The 23788-nt window shown below is 39.5% G+C and overlaps 1 protein-coding gene across 1 annotated transcript in view; it reads right to left on the bottom strand.

The window, feature by feature from the left end:
- The window catches only part of LOC117824471 (kelch-like protein 29), a 139800-nt gene that overhangs the window by 48987 nt on the left and 67025 nt on the right, over positions 1–23788 (bottom strand). Inside the window, exons 4-5 of the mRNA XM_034699956.1 lie at positions 19099–19246; positions 15664–16188 (exon numbers count right to left, since the gene is read on the bottom strand). Coding sequence (XP_034555847.1) covers positions 15664–16188; positions 19099–19246 — 673 coding nt within the window. The remainder of the gene's footprint in view (positions 1–15663; positions 16189–19098; positions 19247–23788) is intronic.

The following is a 23788-nucleotide window of genomic DNA, read 5'->3' as shown; positions in this document are numbered from 1 at the left end:
AATCTATTTGGCACAAAGCACTGTCTGTGTTAAAGGCACATACTCCCTGATAGAGGTAGATAAGAAAGAGATACGTGATCATTTAGATCAATAAGATGGTAAATCCTACCTTCCTCAGTACAAGACTTGTTTGGACATTACTTCAAGAATTATTTGCAAATCTAAACAGCTTCAAAGTGACTCATTTGTTGTTATGAGTATCAAGCAACGAGTGCATGTAGAGTATTTGTTTTACTCTAAAATCACAAGCCTGATCAGTTTCCCTGCAGTCAGTAGTTTGGCATTTGCGAGATCCATTGGTGCTAAAATAAAGATGGGTGTCATCATCCTAGAAGAGGTCTGAGGTGACACAAGACTCAGAGCAAAGATTAAATTTACCCAGAAAAACATCCTTTATTTTCAACTGCCCTGAAATATGCTCATTTAATGCATTCTTTCTCCTGACTGACACTGGGAGCTCTGTGTTGTTTGGCAGATCAAATTATACAGAATAAAGACACGTGACAAATATTGTTCTGTTCAAAGGCGCTCTTTGGCAAAAGCCTTTTCTCTGTGTAGTTTTTGCATTACAGAATGAGCTGGTTACTAAACATGCTGAATGCAGAATAGGAGAAAAACATAATAATAGATACAGTTTCTGACAACATGTCTGTTATATTAGAATGAGATGCACAGCAGCATGAGTTAGAGTGATCCGAACGTACACATGCTAACACAAAGCTTGGACTCCGCCTTGTCTTTCATCCATTTATTTTCTCTCTCCACCTTCCCCGCCACATCTGCGGCCTATCAGTCAGTCAGCTATCTGATAACTGTGCATGCATGGACTTATAATAGTAAATAGACAGTAAGTTTGAGTTTGCATTAGTGAATCTCCAGCAACTGATACGGCTCTCACCTCCAATCAGCCCATCAGCGTACCATCCGTTTACCCCGAGAATAGAGAAAGTGAGAGGAGGAGAAAGAGAACTCCCTCAGAGCCATGCACACACACCTCAATGCCTGACGGAAGATAATTATGCCCCCCCAGAACACCTCATCAACACCAGGGACCGTGAAACTGCACATGGCGTCCCCATTCTCAGCCTTTGCATGGAGTGTGTGAGGCCGAGTTCACCGGGACCACAGCGGCTTTGAAAACAGATGTCTCAATACCCTCATAGAAGAATCTCTTGAGGGGAGTCCACACAGATGAAGAAATAGTACAGGTACACAGAGTCCCATCAGGGAATAACGTAGAGCATTTCTGCAGAATATTATTGGGTACAAACAGTAATGCAACACGCTTGTGTAGTTTCGGCCCAAAAATCTGTTCATTGCAGTGGTCGAGGCCTGAGCTGGCTCTTCCTGATTGGTCGACACAGCACATGGCAAGAATGAAAACGGGGCCAATTCTGCTGGTTAGCCTAGTAACTCTGCTGTAAAACATCTGAGCACTGTGGCCAATGGGGTCCTCGGGTGTGGTTTCCAGTAACCTGTCAGAGTGCAGCATGCCTCCTTTGCTGTGGGAGGTAGTACATTCTCCCACTGACCTGTTATTTGCTGTTGCAGAAGGGCGAGGCAGCATACCATTGGTTGTTGAACTTGGAGCCATTTTGGGGTATGTATGTACTGAACATGAGCTTGTGTAACCCAGACATTTTGTTGATACACCAAACTATAAGTTTTAAAAAGTCTGACTGAGCTAAAGATGTACCCTACAATGCAGTGGGTAAAATCATAAAATAGATTGCGCGATATGCACAAATGTCTGGCAAAAAATCCATTGTCTGAGGCAGGGCTGACATTATGCATTTTTATACACCCCTAGTGTCCTGTCAAATGTCACCTCATATGAGCGATGTAAAGTTGCTGGTTTTTCGAAGACAAAATGTCCTAAATGTAATTTTAAATGTGAAGAAAATCAACTGTCAATACACAAAAAAGAAGGAGCAAAATAGAGAAACCATTTTAGAAGTCTTTCGGAGCAAATAGAAGAAGAGGAAAATTATATATTCATCCTTTATGGTTTTTCCCCTGTTGTTTATTAAGTCTAAATTGACTTTTAACTCAAATATTTTTTCATCAAAATGAGAATCATGTTATTATCATTGTGAGATTTTTTTTATGTAATGTTATCTCTTTTATTTAATTTAGTTTGTTTTTTTGTTACAATGTTTCGGTGTGATGTTTTTTTAAGATTGTAAAAAAAAAAACATTTTAAAAATGTATTTAGTAATTCTACGGAGTGATTGTTTTGTACGCCATTAATAGAAATACATTGGTTTTTAACCATAAAAAAAAAAAGACGATATGGTTCAAATGTAATGCTGACTATAACTCTTTCCGTGCCACATGATGAAAAAACATTGGTATTATGAATCAAATTAGATTTATCAATTGTATTTAAATGTAGAAATGCTGGTTCCAAATTTAATATACAACTCTTAATTTCTGATAACCAAATTAATGTTATGGTTAAGATAAATGTGATTTGTATCAGCTTGTTAATAAAGAATAATTGTACTAAAAGGTGTTCAAACTTATTATCAAATATCTCATCAGAATATGGAGGAGAAACATTCATTACACTATTATTATTGTTTGTAATTGTAATCGTGGAAAAAAAACAAACACAAACACAAATCCTAATTCATGTTTTACCTGTTTCCAATGATTCATTTATCTTATCTTTGAATTTCAATAGTGTGTTTCTAAATTTTGCAATTTGTGTAGCCGTTGTTTGTGTCATTAAAAAAAATAATGATTTAAATTATGGAAGATAATAATAAATCTAAATTATGTTAAATTCAATTGTTTTCCAATCCCTGTGATCACCTTCTTCGACTGTAAAATAAATAAAAGAAAGAAAACAATAAAGGAAAGGTACATTTTTTCATTTTGTAATATTCATTATCAATAAAAATTACTTTTCCGTCATTCAATGTTTTACATCCATTTTTCCATCAAAAACAAAAATAAAATGTTTTTCCCCCTGAGTTTATTTGAACTTATTGGGTCAAAATAAGCATACATTTGAAATGGATAAATAAATAAAAGTAAATTTACATTTTTTGTTTTCCATATTTTTATATTTCTTGTTTAGCAACAAAAATAATTCTATTGGGGTGCAGCTGGTCCCTTATACAGAGGCTGTAGTCATGTTGCAGGTGTCACTGGTTCAGCCCCTGGCCTTAACCATGCATGTCTCTCCCCACATTTCCTATCTCTCTTCAGCTGTCCTATCCAATAAAAAAATGTTTGAAGATTTTTTCTTCGTCTTAATCAGATTCCATTTCACTCACTGACCTTTACTTTAAATGTTAAAATTATTTGGCAATATTTGGGTGACATCTGGTACTATATTCAAAGGTAAATATATTAAAAACATGGTATTTTTTAATTAGTTGGGTATTGCTAAGATTTTACAGTTTTTTTTTTAAGGCTATATGTAATCTTTAAAACATCATCAAAGCATAAAAATTTTCAAATGGCAAAGGGTACGTCTAGCCAAATTTTGCCCTAATACAATATATATTTACAATAAGGTTAGTTTTCTACATTTTTAAATTAGTTTGAGGATCCCTGATATTTATGTTCACACAAAATCCCAAAAGAGGGTTAGATTACTCATTCAAATCACATCAAATTAATAAATTACTTATAAGCAGAAAAGGAGGACAGAGACATCTGTTTTGGAAGACAGAATTTTTCAAAACAATTATTATTATTTCATTTCAACCAAGTTTATCTTTAAACCTTTAGCAGTTCTATCACTGACAATATCAGGCCAAGTGACCATTTTCTATCTGCTGAAACAAAGAACCATTTCCAAAGTTAGAACTTACAGATCTGTGCATAACCACATCAAAAATCCAAAGTCTCTTTACAGGCACAGTTACTCTAAAAAGTGTGTGAACATACCTCTAACAATCAGAGCCTCATTCATTTCTGCAGACGTTTCTGAGTCTACTCCCAGAGAATCAGCTCATCCAGACATCAGAAGTCCTCCAGACTCCTCGAGTCTTTCGCTGCCCTGATTACAGTCAGTAAGGCAGCAGTGGCTCCGTACAGCCTTAAAGAATAGCCCATGATGAGAATGCTTCATATTCCCGTTGCTCCACTCTACTGGGCTGAGCTGCTCAAGGCTCAAAGCTGCTGTCAACCAGACTGGACCGAGTCGCCAGGGGAGGGAACAGGGGACGGAGGGAGAAGAACTTGTGCCCCTCTATAAGACAATGCTTTCTCAAGTCAGCATTAAAAAAAAAAGAACCTGGAGGAGCAGAGAGCACAGCTCTGCTCTGTCGTATCTGCACACTGTGAACTGAGGGTCAGATGTGAGCACCCACACACACACATGAGAACAAAGTAAAGGAAAATCCAAGAGCAGGCTCAGAGGAGGAAGAACACAAACAAACAGAGCCCAGGGAGAATCTGCTGGCCTTCTGTAACAGACAGGAGTGACAGGATGTCATGCAGCGCTAGCTTGTTCTGTTTTCATGTGGACTGAAAGAAAAGGAAGATTCTCTCTCTGGTTCTTGATGGTGCAGTGACCCCTTCATTAGCCAGGTAGGAGGGGCAGAAAGTGACAAGCGGTCACATTTCCTCAAACAGGCTTTAGTCAGAGGAGAATCCTGTAGGTAGCAAACAATAGCAAAGGTGTATCTCATGCTGCTTTCAGGTGCAGCAGAAAAAAAACATGTTACAGACTCTTTAAATGTGAAAAGTTGCCTTTAAAAGAAAGTATGAATATATTGTCTGCATAAAGGTTACAAGTTATGCTGGTAAGTGTTCAAAAGCCATTAAATTTGCATTTAGTGCTGCAGTTATGACATTAGAGCTGAAAAAATCTCCTCCATGGCTGATGCAGATATTCGACACTGCTGTATATTACTAGAAGGATTTTCTATAGCAGAGATATTGCTCCTAAAACTTATGACATTCAGAGAGGGGTGAGGTTTTTTTTTTTCAAATTATTTTTGGAAATAGTTGCCATAGAAACTCTGCATTGAGTCTAAACCTGTCAATGCTATTCATATTCTTCTGTGCTTCTATTAGCAGAAAAATTAAACACCATAGACAATTCTTAAAGATGATTTCAATGTGATCTATTCAAATCCTGCTGACAGTATAAATCTACCAAACTGCTTCCAACAACATAATTCAAGCATAATAATATAGTATATTAGGAGAAAGCAGTAAACGGAAAATGTTATCCAAAAAGAGATGAGAAACTGTTGATGCTATGTGTCATAAATGTCACATCCTACTGATCTGGGCATCACAGCAAATTAAAAACTTTTATGACATATTTACCCTCCTCACTCGTATGATTCATGGACTGAGGTGTAAACATTAACAAATTCAGACATCACCTTGAAGGCAGCTTCATGTTAATTTGTGAGATATGTATTCACTATGCATTTAAATGTATTCACAGATCAGTCTCTCAGTCTGACTTTGTCATTTCTGCCTTGAAAAATGGTTGAGAGACATGGTTTACTCCCTATACCTTGAATAAATTCAGTACACACTGTCCAACACTTGTCTTTTCCGGACCTTTTACAGAGAATAGTAACACAGAAAAACACCCATCTGACTGGTCTGGATTGTCTTGTAATGCATATGTTTTGAACCATATTAGATTTTGATACGCATATACTAGATCCTCTGCCTGTGCCCTCGACCTTGCACAGTCTTGGATTCTGTAAGCATCAACTGGACTGACATGGACACTTTTATTTATTTGAGGCTGCCTCTGGACTAGCAGTTTGTTGTTTCTGTCTTGTGACTGTTTTTTTTATTGTTACTGTGCTCATTTGTATTCGTCTTTTCTGAAATACTGTGCTGATAAAAATCTAAATTTTAAAATACTGCCCCACTGAAAAACTTTCTATGTTGTGTATCAGAGATCACTGCATTGATTGTTTCACCAATGACCATTTGCAACGGGGACCGACAGCCAATCACTCAGCAGCATAAAAAAGTACCACAATACAGAAGTGTGCCACTTTATCAAGCGGGTGCCACAATGACCATTTTGAATGAAACAGTTATTCTCCAAATCACTCCTGAATGTTGCTTTAAATTGATTCAGTAGCCAACAGATGTCTTCACACTTAAAAGAGACACCAGCCTAATATTTTCCTCTATCACTCTATTGGGCAAACTGCTACATAAATTAAAGCATTGAGGCTCCGCAAATAACTGAGTGCTCTTCCTAAACTGGCATTGGATTTAGATAAATGAGCTGATACCAGCAATGGCTAATCATCTTTTAATGAATCAGCACTAAAACTTCCAACAGATTGAGATTAAATGCTTTACTGTTGCAATTATTCTTGTATAAAAAAATGGTTAAAAATGTCTTTGGGAAGTTTGACTGAGGGAAATACAAACTTCTTTCTACATGGGAACTGTCTTGGTAACTGAAATAAAATGCTAAAGAATACAGGACTGCCTGCTCAAAGCCCCTTTTACTTTATAGCTGTGTGTGTGTGTGTGTGTGTGTGTGTGTGTGTGTGTGTGTGTGTGTGTGTGTGTGTGTGTGTGTGTGTGTGTGTGTGTAGGTGTGTGTGTGTGTGTGTATTTATTTATTTACTTATTGGGTCCCATCCATAGACTTTATAAAATATGGACGTAGTATCTGTGACGTCACCCATCTGTTTCTAAAGCGCTGTTTGAGGCCAATCGTCGGGGAATCCTTAAGCGGATTCTCGATGAACTGCAGCTTTTAACACTTCCGCATTGGACTTATATTTTTAGACCAGAGGTTGCCGCTTGGTCCCATCAAAGATTAGCAAATACTCTCTCATTAAGCAAAACATCACTGTTGAACTCAGCTCAGGGTGCAGTAATTAATTCACCCACAACAGATGAAACTGTCAGTGTGCAGAAACAGGTACAATGCACTGAGCACTGAGCACTGATGCAGAAAGACACACATGAAGCCATGCATATGCAGGAGAAAACTCACAAATGTAACCACAAACACACACATACACAACACTTTAGGCCTGACAATTTCATTTGAGAATAATCCTAAAAAGAACGTTCTGTTTGATAATAGCTGCTGGTATGTGTAGATAACATACTGAGTGTTTGGAGGAGTTTTATTTAGAACTGAGTGGGAGTGCAACACTTCTCTATTCCCTTGGTTGATTGAAATAGCTCAGTTACTATTCTATAGAAATGACTGCAGGGGCCAGAGCTCTGCTACATAATGAACCTCAGTGGTAAATAAGGTTAATAGAGTGAAATGAATCATCTGAACAACGGTTGTGTGTATAAATAAGAAGGTGATCTTTTAAAGAGTAAAAAAACATTTGTTGTTTTCATTTGTTCTTCAACTTGAACCCTGAAAGAACACTTCTGTCAGCTTTTGTTAGATCACATTAGCTGTCACTGTGAATGAGATCTGACCTTAAGCCACAACATCAGTTCAACAACAGATACCAGACATGCCTGTAAACTCACTCAAAGTTGACCCTCAACAGCAGGAAAACACACACATTGACACACACAGAAGATTCATGTCAAAAAGAGTTGTAATGCCAGCAATGCTGTGTGCAGTGGGAGATAAATGTCGCATCTCCCCTGAAGACAATGTGTGTTTACTGGGTAACTTTGTGAAAGTCACAGCAGCTCAAGTAGAAAGGTTAGTGGTGGGGTTAGCTTGAACAGGAGTCCTCTCAGCAGACTGCACACCTGAACTGAGCTCCTAAGCCTGAGGTGGAGTCAGGTGAGTATACTCTTTGTTTTTCATCACACTGCATTCACTCTTCTTTCTTCATCTGTTTTCCTGCTTTGCATCTATCTACTTATTTGTTGGACAATTGGACTGCCCAACAAATCCAGACGGTGTACAGTTTGTTCCAGTGCATGGTCCATGCACTTGTGCTCATAAATTTGTATTGTTTCAACCCTGTCAATATTTTTTTTAGAATACTTTTACAACCTTACCTTGATTAAAATCTGAAGAGCAACGGTTTGAGAGTGACAGAATTATTGTCAATGCCTTGTCCTGTGGTGCAAATTTGGGCAGCTATGTGAGATTTAGAAACTAATTGTTAGTTTAAGTCACATTTCAGTCCTTTTTGCCCCCTTTAGTTTTAGTCTAGTTTTAATCAACAAAAAAATCATAACATTTTAGTCTTTAGCATTTAAACATTTTTTTTTGTAAACATTTTTCATTTTTAAACTAACTAAATGAGCCAATTGCATATTGGTATAAGGTTGTAAGTGTTTAAACTGCAACGTTGTACTCATTTGACACTTTTGCTTGTGTAATATCTTAGTTGACTAATTTAGCCAAGCATATCCCACCGGTGTAATGCTGTAAGGAAAATGCTTAAGTGCACGGGGAAGAATGTTTCAAGTCAATCAAAAAGAAAACCCTGTCTCTGTGGCCACTGTGGCTACATTTTGATTCCCTGGCTTCAAATAAAACTGCTATGAACAATTAAGGGCTGTGTTACACTTTTACGAGTGCCACTAATATTTTAGTTCTGTAATTGTTTTATTAAAAGAGAACAAAACATAAATTTTATTATCAGTGATGTACTGTGTATTAGCTCATCATCATCTTGTCATCGTCATGGAAAAAAAGGTTGTTGACGAACATTCATCTGCATTATTCTTGTTAATGATTTGACACTGTTGTCCTGTTATTAGTACCTATTAGATTAGCCATTCAAAAGTTTACAGAGCGTAGAGGCAGATTATGAATGAGTTTGTTTACGTGGTACATGTGTCAGTATTAAAGGTTGTACAAGGTTGGTGGTCATTTCTATTTAAGGTAGGAACCTTTGTTGTGTGGTCAGGTGTTCCGCCCAGAAAGGTAAAAACAGTTTTTGACCGCTGAAGCAGCATGGTGCTGCTGGAGTTATGTGTGGCTGTTCGTTATTGAAATGTTGTGTATTGGACACTTTTGGAGCTCATCTCATCGAAAATAAACAGACCGAGAGTCCAACATGCAAATACAACTAAGACTTTTATTCATCAAGCACAGTAATTCTTAATGCATCAAATAGGTAATACAGGTGCCGCGCCTCAGCGGCTCAAAGTGTTGGCTTGGCCTCTACACAGAAAAAGTGACTATCTACTCAGATAAGTAGGAACATAGTTAACATCAGCAAGAAAATGCCACTGAACTTCTCCTGAATGTTTCTGTTGAGATGTTAGACCGTGTCTGCAGCTGTTTCAGATATTAAGTTCTCTCTTTGTTTTAAATATACTTCCAACGTCGAGCCTCCTTTCACTTTGACAGCAGACTACAAACAAATCAATCTGCTCCAACAAAAACCAAGGCCAGTGTACTCTTGATGGCCAGCTGTTCTAAACTGTGACCACTTCCTTGTATTTAATGCATGATACCACAGAGCTCTGAGCTCCACTTTTTTCAATTAATGTATTCTTTACTCTGGGAAATAGAAGACGACACTGACATGGCTATATTTAATAACAAAACAGTGGAGGTATGTCAATGCGTACATTTAGCAGAGTACTGTTCAACTTGTGTCATTTTGATCCTTGTCATAGACAACTTCATTTGTCCCATAGAGCCATTTGGTTTAGAAAAAAGAAGAAATGTAAAAAAAAAAAAAAAAAAGAAGAGAAAGAGCAGAGGCTTTAAGTGGGTATGGGTAGCAGGTGGATGTAAGCACAGCAGGGGGCTAGAGACGATGCTCAACATGAGAGATGGAGTGAAATAAATTGACAGAAAATTGCAGTGTGGAGGACAGGCAGCGAGGAGAGGATAGGTTGAGGAGATTATAGAGGAGGGAGGCGTGGACAAGGGTGCCTCCTCTAGCGTGGCAGGGAGCCCGGCGGCTCCTCAGCTGCACCGCGTCTATGATTATGCACATAGGAGCCGAGGCTGTCAGGCTCTCAGTCCTGCCTCTGTGATGCCACTGAGCTTCATCTTGAAAATCCTGGTGGTTAATGAAGCCAGCGCAGCATTCTGAGTGGGGGGAGATGAGGAATGATCAGTCTTAATGAGCTATCCACCGTCCCTATCAACAGTGGGGGGATATAATGTATGGGGCTCCTGGAGGGCCCCTCTCCGTTAAACTACGTTAACGAGGGAAAGGAGATAGAAAGATGAGCAGATTGATTTCCTTCACTTATGACATGCAGGTCTACGCTGCTGAACCCAAGTGTCCTCTCTGTTGTTTTGCTTCCTCCTGAGATCTGAAGCTGTGACTTTGAGCACTTCTCAGTGGAAGCTATTCTTTAAAGTTAGAGGAAAATGTCCAGCCCCATAAACCAGCCTGCTCTGTTAATAACAAGATGTTTTGAGGCAATATCAGCAATGAGTTGCTCCCATATGGATTCAAGTGTTAACCACAAGTACATGGCTGTGGTCTTGCAGGTTTACATTGAAGAGATTTACCTGCACAAAGTGAGTCCTCAATAATTGTATTACATTTTGACCTCATTAATAATTTACAGCATCCACAGCTCTTGTGAATTCAATTTATGTTCCAACGTAGCTACCGAGAATTCAAGAGAGAAAGGAGAAGAAAAAAAACTCTTGAAAATGAATGTATATTTAAGTTAAGCCTGTATGGGATTCAAAATAACCTGACTTCTGCTTCTGCTAATCCTGATGTGGATGGCTTTAAAATAACCACTCAGTCCAAAATGACAATGAGCCTCATTCACTAACAGTGCGTACGCACGAATACGTGCTTTAACTGTGCGTACGCACGTTTGGAGAACAAATCTGGGATTCATCAATATATTCTTACTTGAATTTGTTCTTACACTACAAACAAATTAAGAACTTCCTCAGACCATGCATACGCACAAATGATGATGACCAACATTCTCAGAAAATGTAAACACATACTCTTTTAACTACATGCATGACATATTTACACTACTTTCAGTAAAAGAAAAAAGCCAGATGACTGTCATATAGCCATCTGGCAAAAAAAAAGGCAGAAAACTCATCACATTTTCTATTTTAAAGGTTTTATTTCAAGGTTATCTACTATTTTTGTGGAATTTGTTTTCTTATAAAGGGTAAAATGTACTAATTTAGACAACTAAAAAAAAAAAAAAAAAATTCTGGAAGACACGTCCATGCCCACACACGTGCCGTAGTAGAGCGCACATTTTGGCTGCTAAAGGCTCGTTGGATGTGTTTGGACACAGATGATGGCAAGTTACTCTACGCCCCTGAGAAAGTGTTCAAGATAATTCTGGCGTGCTGTGTTCATTTAAATAAATGATTTACCATTAGGCGACGGTTGAATATCATCACTTTCACCCTCGTTTTGGGAACATATTCCTGATATGTAGGTGTCTCCAATAATCGCAGGCATCATTTAATACTGAGATGGTGGTTCTTGTCCTCCAATTTCCTTCCTTCTTTTCGGTGCGAATCTCAGGAGACACAGCATTAACAGCCTCAGTAAGAAACCAGGCTTCATTTTTTATTCCATGGTGACTCCTGCTGATATGCTTCGGAAAAATGTTGGTTTTCTTGCCTCAACCTCCACAACAATCACCTCTATTTCTGCAGAGGTGAAATTCAGCGTCTTGATGCACCGAACAGATGTCCTTATATGGATGAATAAGGGTGTGGTAGTATGCTGATTGCAGGCTGCGGGCATGCGCCTGTCAATTTAGAATGATTCTGATTCACTAATATACGCAAGGTGGTGAGAATAAAATTGGCTGGTACGCACGTGTCATCAATCTGACAGTGATTTTGCGTAAGCACTAATAAATGTGCAGAGTAGGAACATTTCTACGCTTATATTAGTGAATGAGGCCCATTGACTCTAATTGATTTACCATTTCTAATTCTGCTGGTGTTCAAAAGAGATGTCTAACCTCAATAAGTTAATCAGACACAGCATGAAAAGGAGGACCTGGGGTAGAGGTGGGTTGCTAAGTGGGAGTAGGATGAAGTTAAAATAGGATGCCCATTTTATCATTTGCCAATTGGATGCGTAGAATGTATTCGGTAGAGCTGTTAGCTGATATTGGCTTGCATTAGGATTAAGTGACTGGGCTTGACTGGTGGCCTGCCTGAACTAGCGCTATGTTCAATTTGTGCATGCTTGCTTCTTTGAGAGTGAGAATATATATATAGTTTAACAACATTAAACTGTGACAAAGTAAACTGATTCAATAAAATGGTGGATTGTGTCCTAAATTTGCATTTGATAAGATGTAATAAATATGAAGAAAAGAGGCACACATATCTTCTTTTACTAACACCACCAGTACACAGCTTCCCCTGGTAAACAGCCACTATCTTATTCTATTTTTCACCAATCATTTCCACATTAAGCGCTGCTTTCACAGCTACAATATGCAAAGACTAAATAGATAACTGGACATTAATTCCACTGAGCCAATATGCTCTCTCTAAAGTAAACAAAAATGTAAAAAATTATTAAAAATCTTATTAAAGCAACAGTTTTTCATAAGGCTGATAAGGCAGATGAAACGCTGAGAACAAAGGAAAGGAGAGTCAGCTCTGGATGTGAGGCTGTGATGTTCTCCTTGCAACAAACTAACGCACTGATCTTAACTCAGTGAGGCATCTTAATGCATCCAGCAGCAGCTCCAGTGCTGTGTGCTCCCTCATGACGGCTGATGTGAGCCGACCGGCAGATGTGGAGAAAGGAGGATGGTGGTGTTGCTGGATGTGTGAGACGGTTGATGTTCCTGTGTTCCTCTCTTACAATGTTCAGTTTGGTGTATGTGGTTGCTTTTTTTTTTTTTTTTTGCATTTTCATGTTTTGTCTGCCAGCGTGTCCATGTGTGTGAGAGAAAAGAACCATGCTTGTGAAGGCCAGTGAGGTGGAAGGAAACGTGAAAATGTTTGACATGAGAAGAGCGGTGAGAATGTGACACACGCTCGGTGCAGCAGCGGGTGGCTAAACAGATCTGTCTGTGACCTTAAACTCGGCTCAACTCTATAAAAATGTTCTGTGCCTCACCTTCATCTCTGCTTTAAAGCTTTAAGGAATAAACAAAAAACAACTTTTTCTGAGTCACAGTGTGCAGCTCGACCACAACACAGCTACTAATAGTTATCCCTGTTTTTGGTTCATGCTAAGCTGAGAAAACAAAATAAACAATCGTTTTAGCTTCTTTGAGAAAAAGCTGACACTTACAGAACAAAAATACATAGAACTGTCAAAACAACCACTTCCTTATAATACTGATGTGTTTATCAGTCATCAACTGCCTTTAAAAGGTGCAATAAGCTGGTCTGTCTCCTGACTGATATTCATCAAAACAGCTGTCGATTTTAGTGACTTGTATCAGCACACACTGACTCTGTGCTAAGCATCTCTCCTTGTTTCTTTGTCTCTCACACCTCTATGTCTGAATCTTTTGGTTTTTTTTGTTGTCCTTTCTTTTTTTTGTATAACAGTTTTATTCAAATATTCTTGTTGTCCTTTCTGAACATCAGTGCTACTCATCTTATATTACCACCTTTCACACAATACGCTGACATCAGTGATTGCTGCAGCTCGGGCTACAGATGTAAAGAGATAATTTAAGAGCTTAAAAGCTCGCCCAGATTCTGTTTCTTCAGCAAAAAGAAGAAACCAAAGGAGTGAGGAGTGGGATATGACAAAATCATCAACATTTCTCAGGTGTGGAGTTTGATTTGTTCACTTTGACAGGGAGATACGATTAAAATGCTCTGCTGATGATGAGGACGCAGGTAAGAAGATCACAGCCAGGTGATAGAAAAATCTCAGGAGGTGGTGGGGCTAAAACTGCCTTCAAGCTGCTTTCAGTGAATTTTCACACACACTCATATGGCAATTCTGCAGACTCACATAAACTGCAAACAGAAACGTAGACACTAACCTGAACAGACACACACACCCACACACACAGAGGCACACACATTTGTTGATGTGTCCACTGATGCAGAGTGAAGACAAATTGCTTCTTTTGAAGGCAAAGCCAAATCAAACACACAGTGTCATTTCTGTCACTGTGCTGTTTGGCTTTACGGCTACAAGCTGACATCTGACACAGCATCCAGAGTCACACCCACAAAGTTGGGTAAGCTTACAACTGCACACACATTTGTAAACGCAAGACCCAGCAGCTGCTGTGCATCTGGATTAAGGCAGAAGAGTTCTGTCTGCTTCTTCAAGATCAAGGTGTTTGCTGTCAAAAAGCCACAAAAACTCCTTTGCATATCAGCACTTTCTAGCATTGTATGTCATATATAAATATATTTTTCTTTTTACATAAGATACAGTATGTGGTTAGTTTCACCCCAAACAAATATATGAAATACAATTTGCCAGGGAGGATTTTTATTGCCAGGACATCAACTCTTTGTGTTTGTGGTTGGTTTTTTGTGAATGCTGTGACTTAATTTTCTACCCAGTTTTATGCCAGATGTGTGCAACCCATAATCTCTGCCCTGAGATCAAATATGCTGACCCTCTCTCATCCTCGCTCCAGCTTTTAAAGGGATAAACTGAACACCAAGCTGGAAGTGTTTTCTATGTCTTACAAAACGTAAGATTCATAGCTGCTGGTTTAGCTCAGTCAGTGGAGCAGGTGAGCCGGGGGCCTGTTTACAGTGTTTACTACAGTGTTCTCCTCTCTGTAAAAAGGTTCTCCATCAATATTGTAAGTCCAGAGAAACTTAAGCTTCTTAGGCCATTGAGTCAATGTATTCCGATATGTACATCTTTAATGGATGAGGACAGTCCACTCAACACAAAAGAAGCTCTCATTTGATTAGACTGGACCAAGCAGATGAGTCTGTTTAATTATCAATGTCCAATTTTTACCTGACATCTAATTTCAATGTACCACAGACAGCTCCCTCAATAGTTGCTTTTCTGCAATCTGCAGGTTCATTTGGAAACATTTTATTGATCAAAATGAGTCAGGAAAAAGAAATCAATCCGAACTAAATTAAAAGCTTCATTAAATGTGAAAATTGGTCAGGGAATTATGGACATGTGTTTCTTGCCCCCTGCATCATAAACTTTCAAGGTTAAACCAAACACCAATTTATAGCTTGCAGACTCAGAGATGTGTCGCAGCTCTGAAGCACCTTCACAAACACAGAGAGAGTCAACAAGGTTTCAAATAACTGAGTGGGAAAAGTGAGGGCAGGGGATAAAATCTCTCTTGCTTTGTGAGTTTTGATGCCAAGAACACTTTTTCAAACTCTTTTGGAGCTGATTCAGACAGAACAGTTGAGGTTCAAGTTTGAGATCAGAAAATGCCCCTCTTTCTAAAGAATACACCTCAGAGGAGCTATATCAGAGGTTTTTTTAGGTCCATCTGTGTTCTATGAGACCTTGGAGAAGGTTGTACTGGTTGTATTTTAACAGTCCCTTGCTTTAGTGTTTGCTGTCTAGTTTATGACTGCTGGCATCCAAAACTGTCCTGGTACACACAGAGAGAGGACAGGGGGCTTTATAATTAAATCCTGCATGGCTTCATATAAAGGGTAGTCACAAAAAATAGAAAACTTAAAGTGCATTGATATAATATCTGACAGCTTCCTGGTTGGAATCTCTTTAGAGCTCAGGTTCTTGTCTGAACAGATCTGCTTTGATTCAGCCTTTCATAGAGAGATGTAACAGGTTCCATATCTGGACGTAAGGAAGTCTAAACAAACAAAAAAAAAAAGCCCACCTGTGTAGAGTGAAGACTGTCTGTGCTTACCTTTAGGATGTCCTGGGTCGCTGAACTCGTACTTCCCCATTCCAACAGTTCGCAGCATTTGCAGTCCATTAGGATTATCCTGATTGGCTGCAGCTGAGGGCGGAGCCTGTGCTGCTGCTCCTTGTCCATTGGTCAGAGGTAAGGGAGGGGGCTGCATGAGGCCAGGATGAGAGGTCAAATGGCCATTACCAATCATGCTGTGAAGGTTTGGATGAACCACCTGGTTGGCTTGAACAGTGAGGGCGGACGTTGTCACAATGGGCTGGGCAGAGGGGTACGGAGACTGACTGGGCATGTTCATAACCATAGTGGGAGGCTGCTGGGTGGACTGTGGGGTCAGCTGAAAGTGGGCCGTCATGAGAGGATGCTGATTGGGAACCGATGTCTGGATGGATGGTGTTATTCCTATAATGGGCGACTGCGCTGTCACACTGTGACTGAAGGAGGGCCTCTGGGGGAGGGTGTAGGTGTGAGGCAGGAGGCTGGGCTGGCTCACCACTACTCCTGGTGCAACCCAGGTTGAACCTACAGAGAGAAAACAGAAGAGGAAAATTATGGATTTATTACGTGTATAAAACTGTTACACTTTTAAACCACCAAAGACAGAGGCAGACTTTTTAAAAGTTGAACAAATGCTTTTCTGAATGTGAAAGCATACATGCTGCACTTACAACTTTTATTGAGTAAAAGCCTGAGTTTATTCCAAGCAGCAATCCCTTATCTTAAAATAAGAAGCCAATGTAGAAGTGTTAAAAAAAACTTCAGTTCATTGAGTGTATGCTTGAGGCTGGCTGCAGAAACACTGGAAAGCACATCAACAGCCATTCAAAAAAGCTGATCTTTACAGCACGTTTAGGTCTGAATAGCTTATTCCTCAATCAGCACACACTGTATGGAGGGTGACTTTTTTACAATTTGTTATTTTTGAAGGTATTGAACCTACAAGTTTTGCCATGACTGGCAGCTGGGCACCCTGTAGCTATTAGCAAAGAGGCGAAAGGCCTACCTCAGCTCCACGTCTTTGAGTAAGCATTTTAATGTGGCAACCGTGGACAATAGGCTTCAAAACTCCGCTTCAGAAACAGATGGGTGACGTTACGAAGACTACGTCCATTTATTATACAGTTTATGATTTACTCAGACAATCTGAGTAACAATTTCTCTACCCTGGGGTGTTTGATGGTAAAGAAGAAGCCAAATTCGTCCTGAGCGCCACCTCCCCCCTCTACTCATCCTCTCTTACTCCATCATCTTTATCTCCCCCACCAGGGTCCAAGCTCCAAAAATAGCCCACCAGTCTGCCAAAGGGCCAAAGGCTGAATCACAGCATGGAAAAGCTAAAGAATGGAAAAAATGAGCTCTCATTATTCATGATACTCGCCATGTTCATATAATAGACTGAGCAGAGAAGGATGGAGAGACAGGGAGAGAAAAAAAAGACCGCTAGCAAGAAGAAAAGAGGATGTTAAAAGAGGAGCCATGAGGAGAGTTCTGCTCAGAATTCAATCATCATTGAGTTTATCTTCAACAACTCTGTGTTTAATTTCCCTTTTTGTGTTTGAAAGGTAAGAATCATTTTAATATTTAGAGTTTCATGCAACAATGTCAATGATAATGTATTAATATTAACGCATTGTAACAATCAGCCCTTTCTGTGTTTTTCAATTCTCAATTCTGAGGCACAAAAATATTCAGCCGAATAGTATAAAATATATCCACCATCCATCCAACATTGATCTACATGAATAGGCCTTTAATACAAAGATAACATTAAAATAAAGCTGCATAAATATCAAATGTATTCAACAGCTGTAAATTATTTCTCATACCTTTGAATTAAGATTTTTAAAAGTTTCACAATATCCTCAAAAACTTTATTTTTTTTCAGGGGTCGCCGCTGGCCCAGCGGTCTAAGTGCACGCCCAATATTGCGAGGATATAGTCCTCTTCGCAGCAGTTGTGAGTGCAACTCCCGACCTTGACCATTTACTGCATGAATTCCCCCACTCTCTGCTCCACACATGTCCTGTCTCTCTCCAGCTGTCCTATCAATGAAAGGCCCAAAATGCTCAAAAATATAACAAAAAAAAAATATATATATTTTTTCTCATTTATGTATTTCACAATCTGCTGAACCATGGCATCAAACAAAACTAATACATTTGCTGAAACACCCTTAAGTTCAAACTTAAGTTCTTCTTTAAAGCATTTTTTTAAACATATATAACAGTGAAGTTTCTGTTGAGAGAAAGTTTTTATAAAGCCTGGCTTTGTCTGAAGAGAACTTTCTGAAAACACAGCTCAGTGAAGTGTGGAAAATGTGAACTCTGAGCTGCACTGTGGGAACTGTGTTAGTGGAAAGAGGGGAAGTGAAGCCTTGCACACAATGATTCAACCTCTGGAACTTGTCAATTCAAAACCCTCAGTGTTCAGCACGAGACTGGCAGGGGGCCACAGCACTGCGAGACACAAGGAAACCCTTACACTCTATATTCTGCAATCACAGCTGCATCTTTCCATCTCAAGGAAGGGTTCCCCTGGTAGATGTCCAGATATCAATATATGAGTGAGATATCAAAGTAATGATCAGTAGTACAGCTGGTAATGTAGTAGCAGGATCTGAAAAAAATATTTTGCTGACAGTAACAGTGGCCTACAATCTGGATTAGTTGAAGTGGAATGTCCACTAGAACAAGCTTTGTGTCAGTGTGATTCTTGGATGAATCATGCTTGTGACGGGGAGGAGGCAGAGGCCAGCGGAGCAATGGAAGAAAATTAACTGCTGGAGGGCAGAGCCATTCTGGATGAGTTTATTATAATAAGAGTAAAAAACTACAACTCCTCAGAGTATGCTTCAAAGACGCCCTTTCTCTTTTTAAGAGGCATGAATAGAATACGGTCGACATCTAAATTAGACCTGGTGGAGATCATTTAGAGGACTTTCAGAGTTTTGCCACAAAAATAAAATATAGACTAAATCAGCATCACTTAGTGACAAAGTAACATGTACAAGGGCGATAAAAACCAAAGCAGAATAAAAAGTTAGGAGGAATAGTGAAGGTGGATTTGAACACTTAACTTTTTCTTTAAAAAACTTATTGAATTCAAACTGAAATGTCTATGATATTTGCAGATTTTTATAGAGAAAGTTGTTTGTGCCTTCATGATGTGGAGGAAAACATGGATGATTTTTGTATAACAGATCAGCCAAAATGTCTCATTAGCATAGGATAGTCATATGTGTCTGCAGTATAATATGTAAGGCTGCTTGCCTCAGGGTGTGTGTTGTGCTAACATTCACATGGTGTAGCTGTACTGATGACGTAAAACTCATGTCAGTTTAGAACTCACAACAGGAGGGATAAGTGGAGGTGTGAATGTGTCTGTCATACACGTGTGTGTATGCAAATGCTGTGTGTGTGTAAGACTGATTACCGCTGGGCTCGCCTTCTCGATGCTGCTTGGCAGGCGGCTCATCTGTATCCCAAGGTGTGAGCTGGTTAATGGGCGTCTGTCCCCACCTCACCCCTGGAGCCAGCAGCAGTCCTGGGCTCTGGTTGTCAACAGGAGACACACCTGAGACCTGCAGGACAAAAACAACAACAACGTGATTAGATAATCATATGATAGTACACGACAGTTCTCGAAAATCGTAATACAAGAAATAAACATTTTATACCACCTGACTGTTACATCCCATGTAGATCAGCTTGCAAGTTAAAAACACTGAACACATGATTTCATGGCTTGAGCTGAAGTCTAAGCTTATTAACAGTTCTTAGAGTGGATTGTGCATCTATAGTGGATTGTGGCATATGATTTGAAGCAACAGGGGACAAAATGACAACTTGCTCAATGGACACTTTAGTCCTTTGAGTAAACAGAAAGACCAAAAGATCTCCTTATACGAGATAACGATAAGTAACTGGCTGCAGCGGCATTGGTATGAAGCATAGACTGTATAAAATATGGACGTAGTATCTGTGACGTCAACCATCTGTTCCTGAGAGCTGTTTTGAAGCAAATCGACGGCAGCAGCCATATTGGTAATGCGGAACTCAACCAGGCAGAGTGTGACGTAGTGTGAGCCTCTTAGCCAATGGCTGTGTGTTCCCGACCGGGAGTCACGTCAGTCATGTCCTTATTTGGGCAAAACTCGTAATCCTAATATCTTCTGAACCATCACGTTAGAAAAAAATTCACTCCCCGTACAGTGTGTGCCATTAGAGAGATTAGCATTGTAGGGCCAAGCCGTTTTTTGAACCAGGCTGTAAACATGTTTATTAATGCTGCAAAGATCGTCTTTTTCCCATTCATAATTATGTAGTTTCCGGTGTTTCTGCAGCCAGCCTCAAGCGGATTCTCGATGTACTGCAGTTTATAGCACTTCCGCATTGGCTTCATCGTTTGAGACCGGAGTTTGCCGCTTGGTATGAAGTGAATGGTTTCTCCTGAGAATGTGTGTCTCCATTTTTTTTGTATAAATGTATCACATTTTTCAGCCAAGCTAGATATTAAAATTCTGAACATAAATATGGAAAAAAAAGAGTAAACCGAAGGAAGTCCTATAGAAAGGTGGACTGAATAGAAACATGTGATCTTAAAAGTGAAAATGAAAAGCTATATGACAATTTGTATACAGAGGTAAAGACAAACTAAACTCAATCTGGGTTTGCACCCATATCTCTGATAGTTTGTGTAAGTAAGAAGTGTCGTCAGGAAAGCCCTGGCTGGTATGAAAACAAGTTATACGTTTCTTCTGTAGAGCTGCCAGTTAACCTATTTTCCTTGTTACTATTTGTCTGCCCCCCCCTCACCCTTCCCATGCTCACTCACTACAACGCTGCCAAAGAGCTGGCCGATGAAAACAAAAATATGAGCTCAATTATGTGGAGATGGTTTGGGTTTTAAATTTCGGACGAGCAGCAGAGTAATGTGTTCTGTAAAGAATGTCAAAAACAGGTTGCAACAAAAAGTTCAAGCACCAGGAATCTCTTTCACCATTTACAACAATGCCACTAATGCAGTATAAAGAGTGTGCACAAAACTGTGTGCTGCAACCCAGAATGTGAAGCCTTCACAGCCTTCTGCACCAAATCAACCCACTTTGCAAGCAACATTTTCCAGTGCTATGCCTCATGAAACAAAAGTAAAAAGTGGGGCAATATTACCAGGGCAGTGGCCTGGCATACTGCATAAGACACGGATCCTGTTGCAACTGTGGAACAGGACAGATTTATAGAGATTCTGAAAAACACTGACTCAAGGTACCAGTTGCCTTGTTGCGGACAGTTTACCAGAGAAGTACACTGAAGTTACAGAGAGCCTGACCATACCGCCCGCAAAAGTGTCAGCTGGAAGCTCAGCCCAATGAAACTATTTTCTATAATAACCAACAACAGGAGTAATGTTGTTAAAGTGATGCAACTCAGACAGTCTATTTGAAATGTTTAGGCTAAATGGGGAATTATCATACAGTATACAGCTACCACTTCTGAAATTACAGTTATTTCAGCTGTCATGTATGGTTATTAAAAGAGCGTTCAGCTAAAAGATAATAGATATGACTTTTGGTATGTATATCCCAGTCCTAATTTGCACCCATATCTCCTCCAATAAATAGCGAAGACAAACAACTCAAGGCAAAGCAGCAAACAAAGTGACAGAATGAGAGAGTGAAGCTGGGTGGAGGAGGAGACAGGCTGTCAGGTGTTTTTGTCCAGCTACACCTGTCGACTTCTGACAAGAGAAAAGTGAAATGGTTTACTCAGAGAAAGGCCTCAGTGCTCAGTTCCTCCTGAGAGCCCTGGAGACTCTGAGAGGGAAAATTCAGACCGTTTTCAAGGTGAGGAGTTGTTTTCTACATCACTCCATATGTTTTAATGAGGGTTTATCCTCCTCTACTTTGTGAGCTTTACTGTATTCCTCTCCAGCCATGCTTCACCTTACCCTCTATTCAGATAACTCCTCATTAAGTCACAGCATTGACTCTCTTACTTTCTGTAGCACCTGCTGTATGATATTCCCTCATTAGAACTCCCACCAATTTGCAAAACAGAGAAAAACAAAGGACAAATCTCTTTTCTGAGAGCAATCCATCCTACACTATTATAAAAGGGACAAAACAACAAACAAAACAAGTTTCACAGTCAGCACCATCACACTGACAGCAGATCAGCCAGGCTCAGGGACAAACCTGACTTAGTGATAGATCAAAGTTAAATACGCACATACAGTACATGCACACTTTAATCATGAGCACATATGCACACACACCACATGCACAGCAGATGGAAATGCATGTGTGTGCGTGCACAAACACACACACACAGCAGTCAGGAGAAATCCGACAGGACGTTGATTAAGATAACCGACTTGCTGCAGGTATGCAGGAAGGTGTCGCCGGTTTGCATAAGCGCTTTCCTTGACTGCACATTATCACTGAGCAGCAGACGGTTTCCTCTGACTTGACAAAAATTCTACTAGAGAGGAGGAGAAAGACATAGAAATTAAATTTCTGTCTTTGTTGTAAAGCAGGCAGTGCTTCAAAATGATCATAAAGAACTTCCATGCATGTGGACCATAGATTGTCATTGTAATATACATTTCTGTAAATCACTGAAGAACTGTTACACACTGAACTTTGAGATCGACGTCTTTAAATGAGCAACTCTTTGCAAAATGGGGTTTATTCTAATTTCCCTGTCCTCTTCTCTTTTAATGATCATTTATTTAGTGCATGAAATATGTACAAGAAACATTAATAAGACTTACCAACCAAAATCTTTATTTTAACTTTGTTTTACACTGTGCTGTAAATTTGAAATAAAAGTAAACATCAGAGTTTCCATTTTTATCTGGTTTACACATGGGGCCTTTTTTGTAGAGTTTTCTGCAGCAGCAGCAGAGGGTCAAACCTTGCAATGTTTCTCTTTATGCACAAAAGGAAAATAGCAGACTGCAGGAGAGGAGGTTAACTGGTGTGTGTCTCACTCTGCTGTGATCAGATCTGTTTGTGAAGTTTTTATCCTTTAGGCTGATTTTTGGGGGTCTGGTGTATTGGGGCTGCCATTGCAGTTTAATTTATATGCATGCAAGAAACAAAAATCCACTTCACAATTAGTTTCTATCTCTGCAGAAATGCATCGACTAAAAGCTTGATTCTTATCGAATGCTTACAACAGCACTCACAGCAGCGCTGTGATTCCTATTTTGTTTGCAATTGTTGAACAATTTCACATTTTTTACACAACAAACAAATCATGAAAAAAAAATGGTGTTCGCAAACGAGAAAATGAAATCTAACTTTGATAGAACAGTTTCTTCTTCCCTTTATTCAAGCATGAACAGAGAGAGAGAATCTGGTTGAAATGTGGAGTGGCAATGGAAATAATGGCTTTCCCCTGGTAAAGAAACAGAAAAGATGACAGTGAAGTGAAAGATTGAGAGGCAGAGAAAGACAAACCCATCCATCACATTGCTTTGTATCATTGCCTCTGACAGATGTTTTTCAGGTTTATTTTTTTATGGAGAAAAACAATCTTTTCCTCATCCTGCTCTGACAAAAGCTCCAACCAAGTGTGGTCTGAAAACGAGTGCACAAAAGCGCTTCTTCTTTCTGAAATTATTCACTTACTGTATAGAGGTACCGCTTCTCCATGACAATGTGTTGACACCTAAATGTGAGGTGGATTTGTTCTGGACTTCCATCATTATGGTGCTGAATGCTGGAGCCGGACCATGCAGGCGGCCGTGTCTAATCTACCAGACTGGAATATAGCAGAGGATCGCACAGAGAAACAAAGAGACTACTGCGCCATTTAAGGCAGCCATCTTAAAGTGCAGTGGTGAACCAACATGACGAAAACCGTGATGCAACAGACGAGGAAGGTGAAAATTCAGCATGATGGCCGCATGCTAAAACATCAAGGTAATATTTCATTTTAAATCTGAACTCTCACATTGATGACATTTAAAATTAAAGCTGATATAAGCAATTTATTCTGGATTGTCTTCAATGTGGCTTTCATTAGGCATTAAAAAGAAAACGATGCATGATGTTTAAGACCTTATTGTAGGGATGCACCGAAAATTTGTCCACCAAAAATTTTGTCCCGAAAATGGC

This window comes from Notolabrus celidotus, chromosome 13, assembly GCF_009762535.1.
Source record: "Notolabrus celidotus isolate fNotCel1 chromosome 13, fNotCel1.pri, whole genome shotgun sequence".
Lineage (NCBI taxonomy): Eukaryota > Metazoa > Chordata > Actinopteri > Labriformes > Labridae > Notolabrus > Notolabrus celidotus.
The sequence above is the reverse complement of the archived record's forward strand: the minus strand, read 5'-3'. Positions and strand labels throughout refer to the sequence as shown.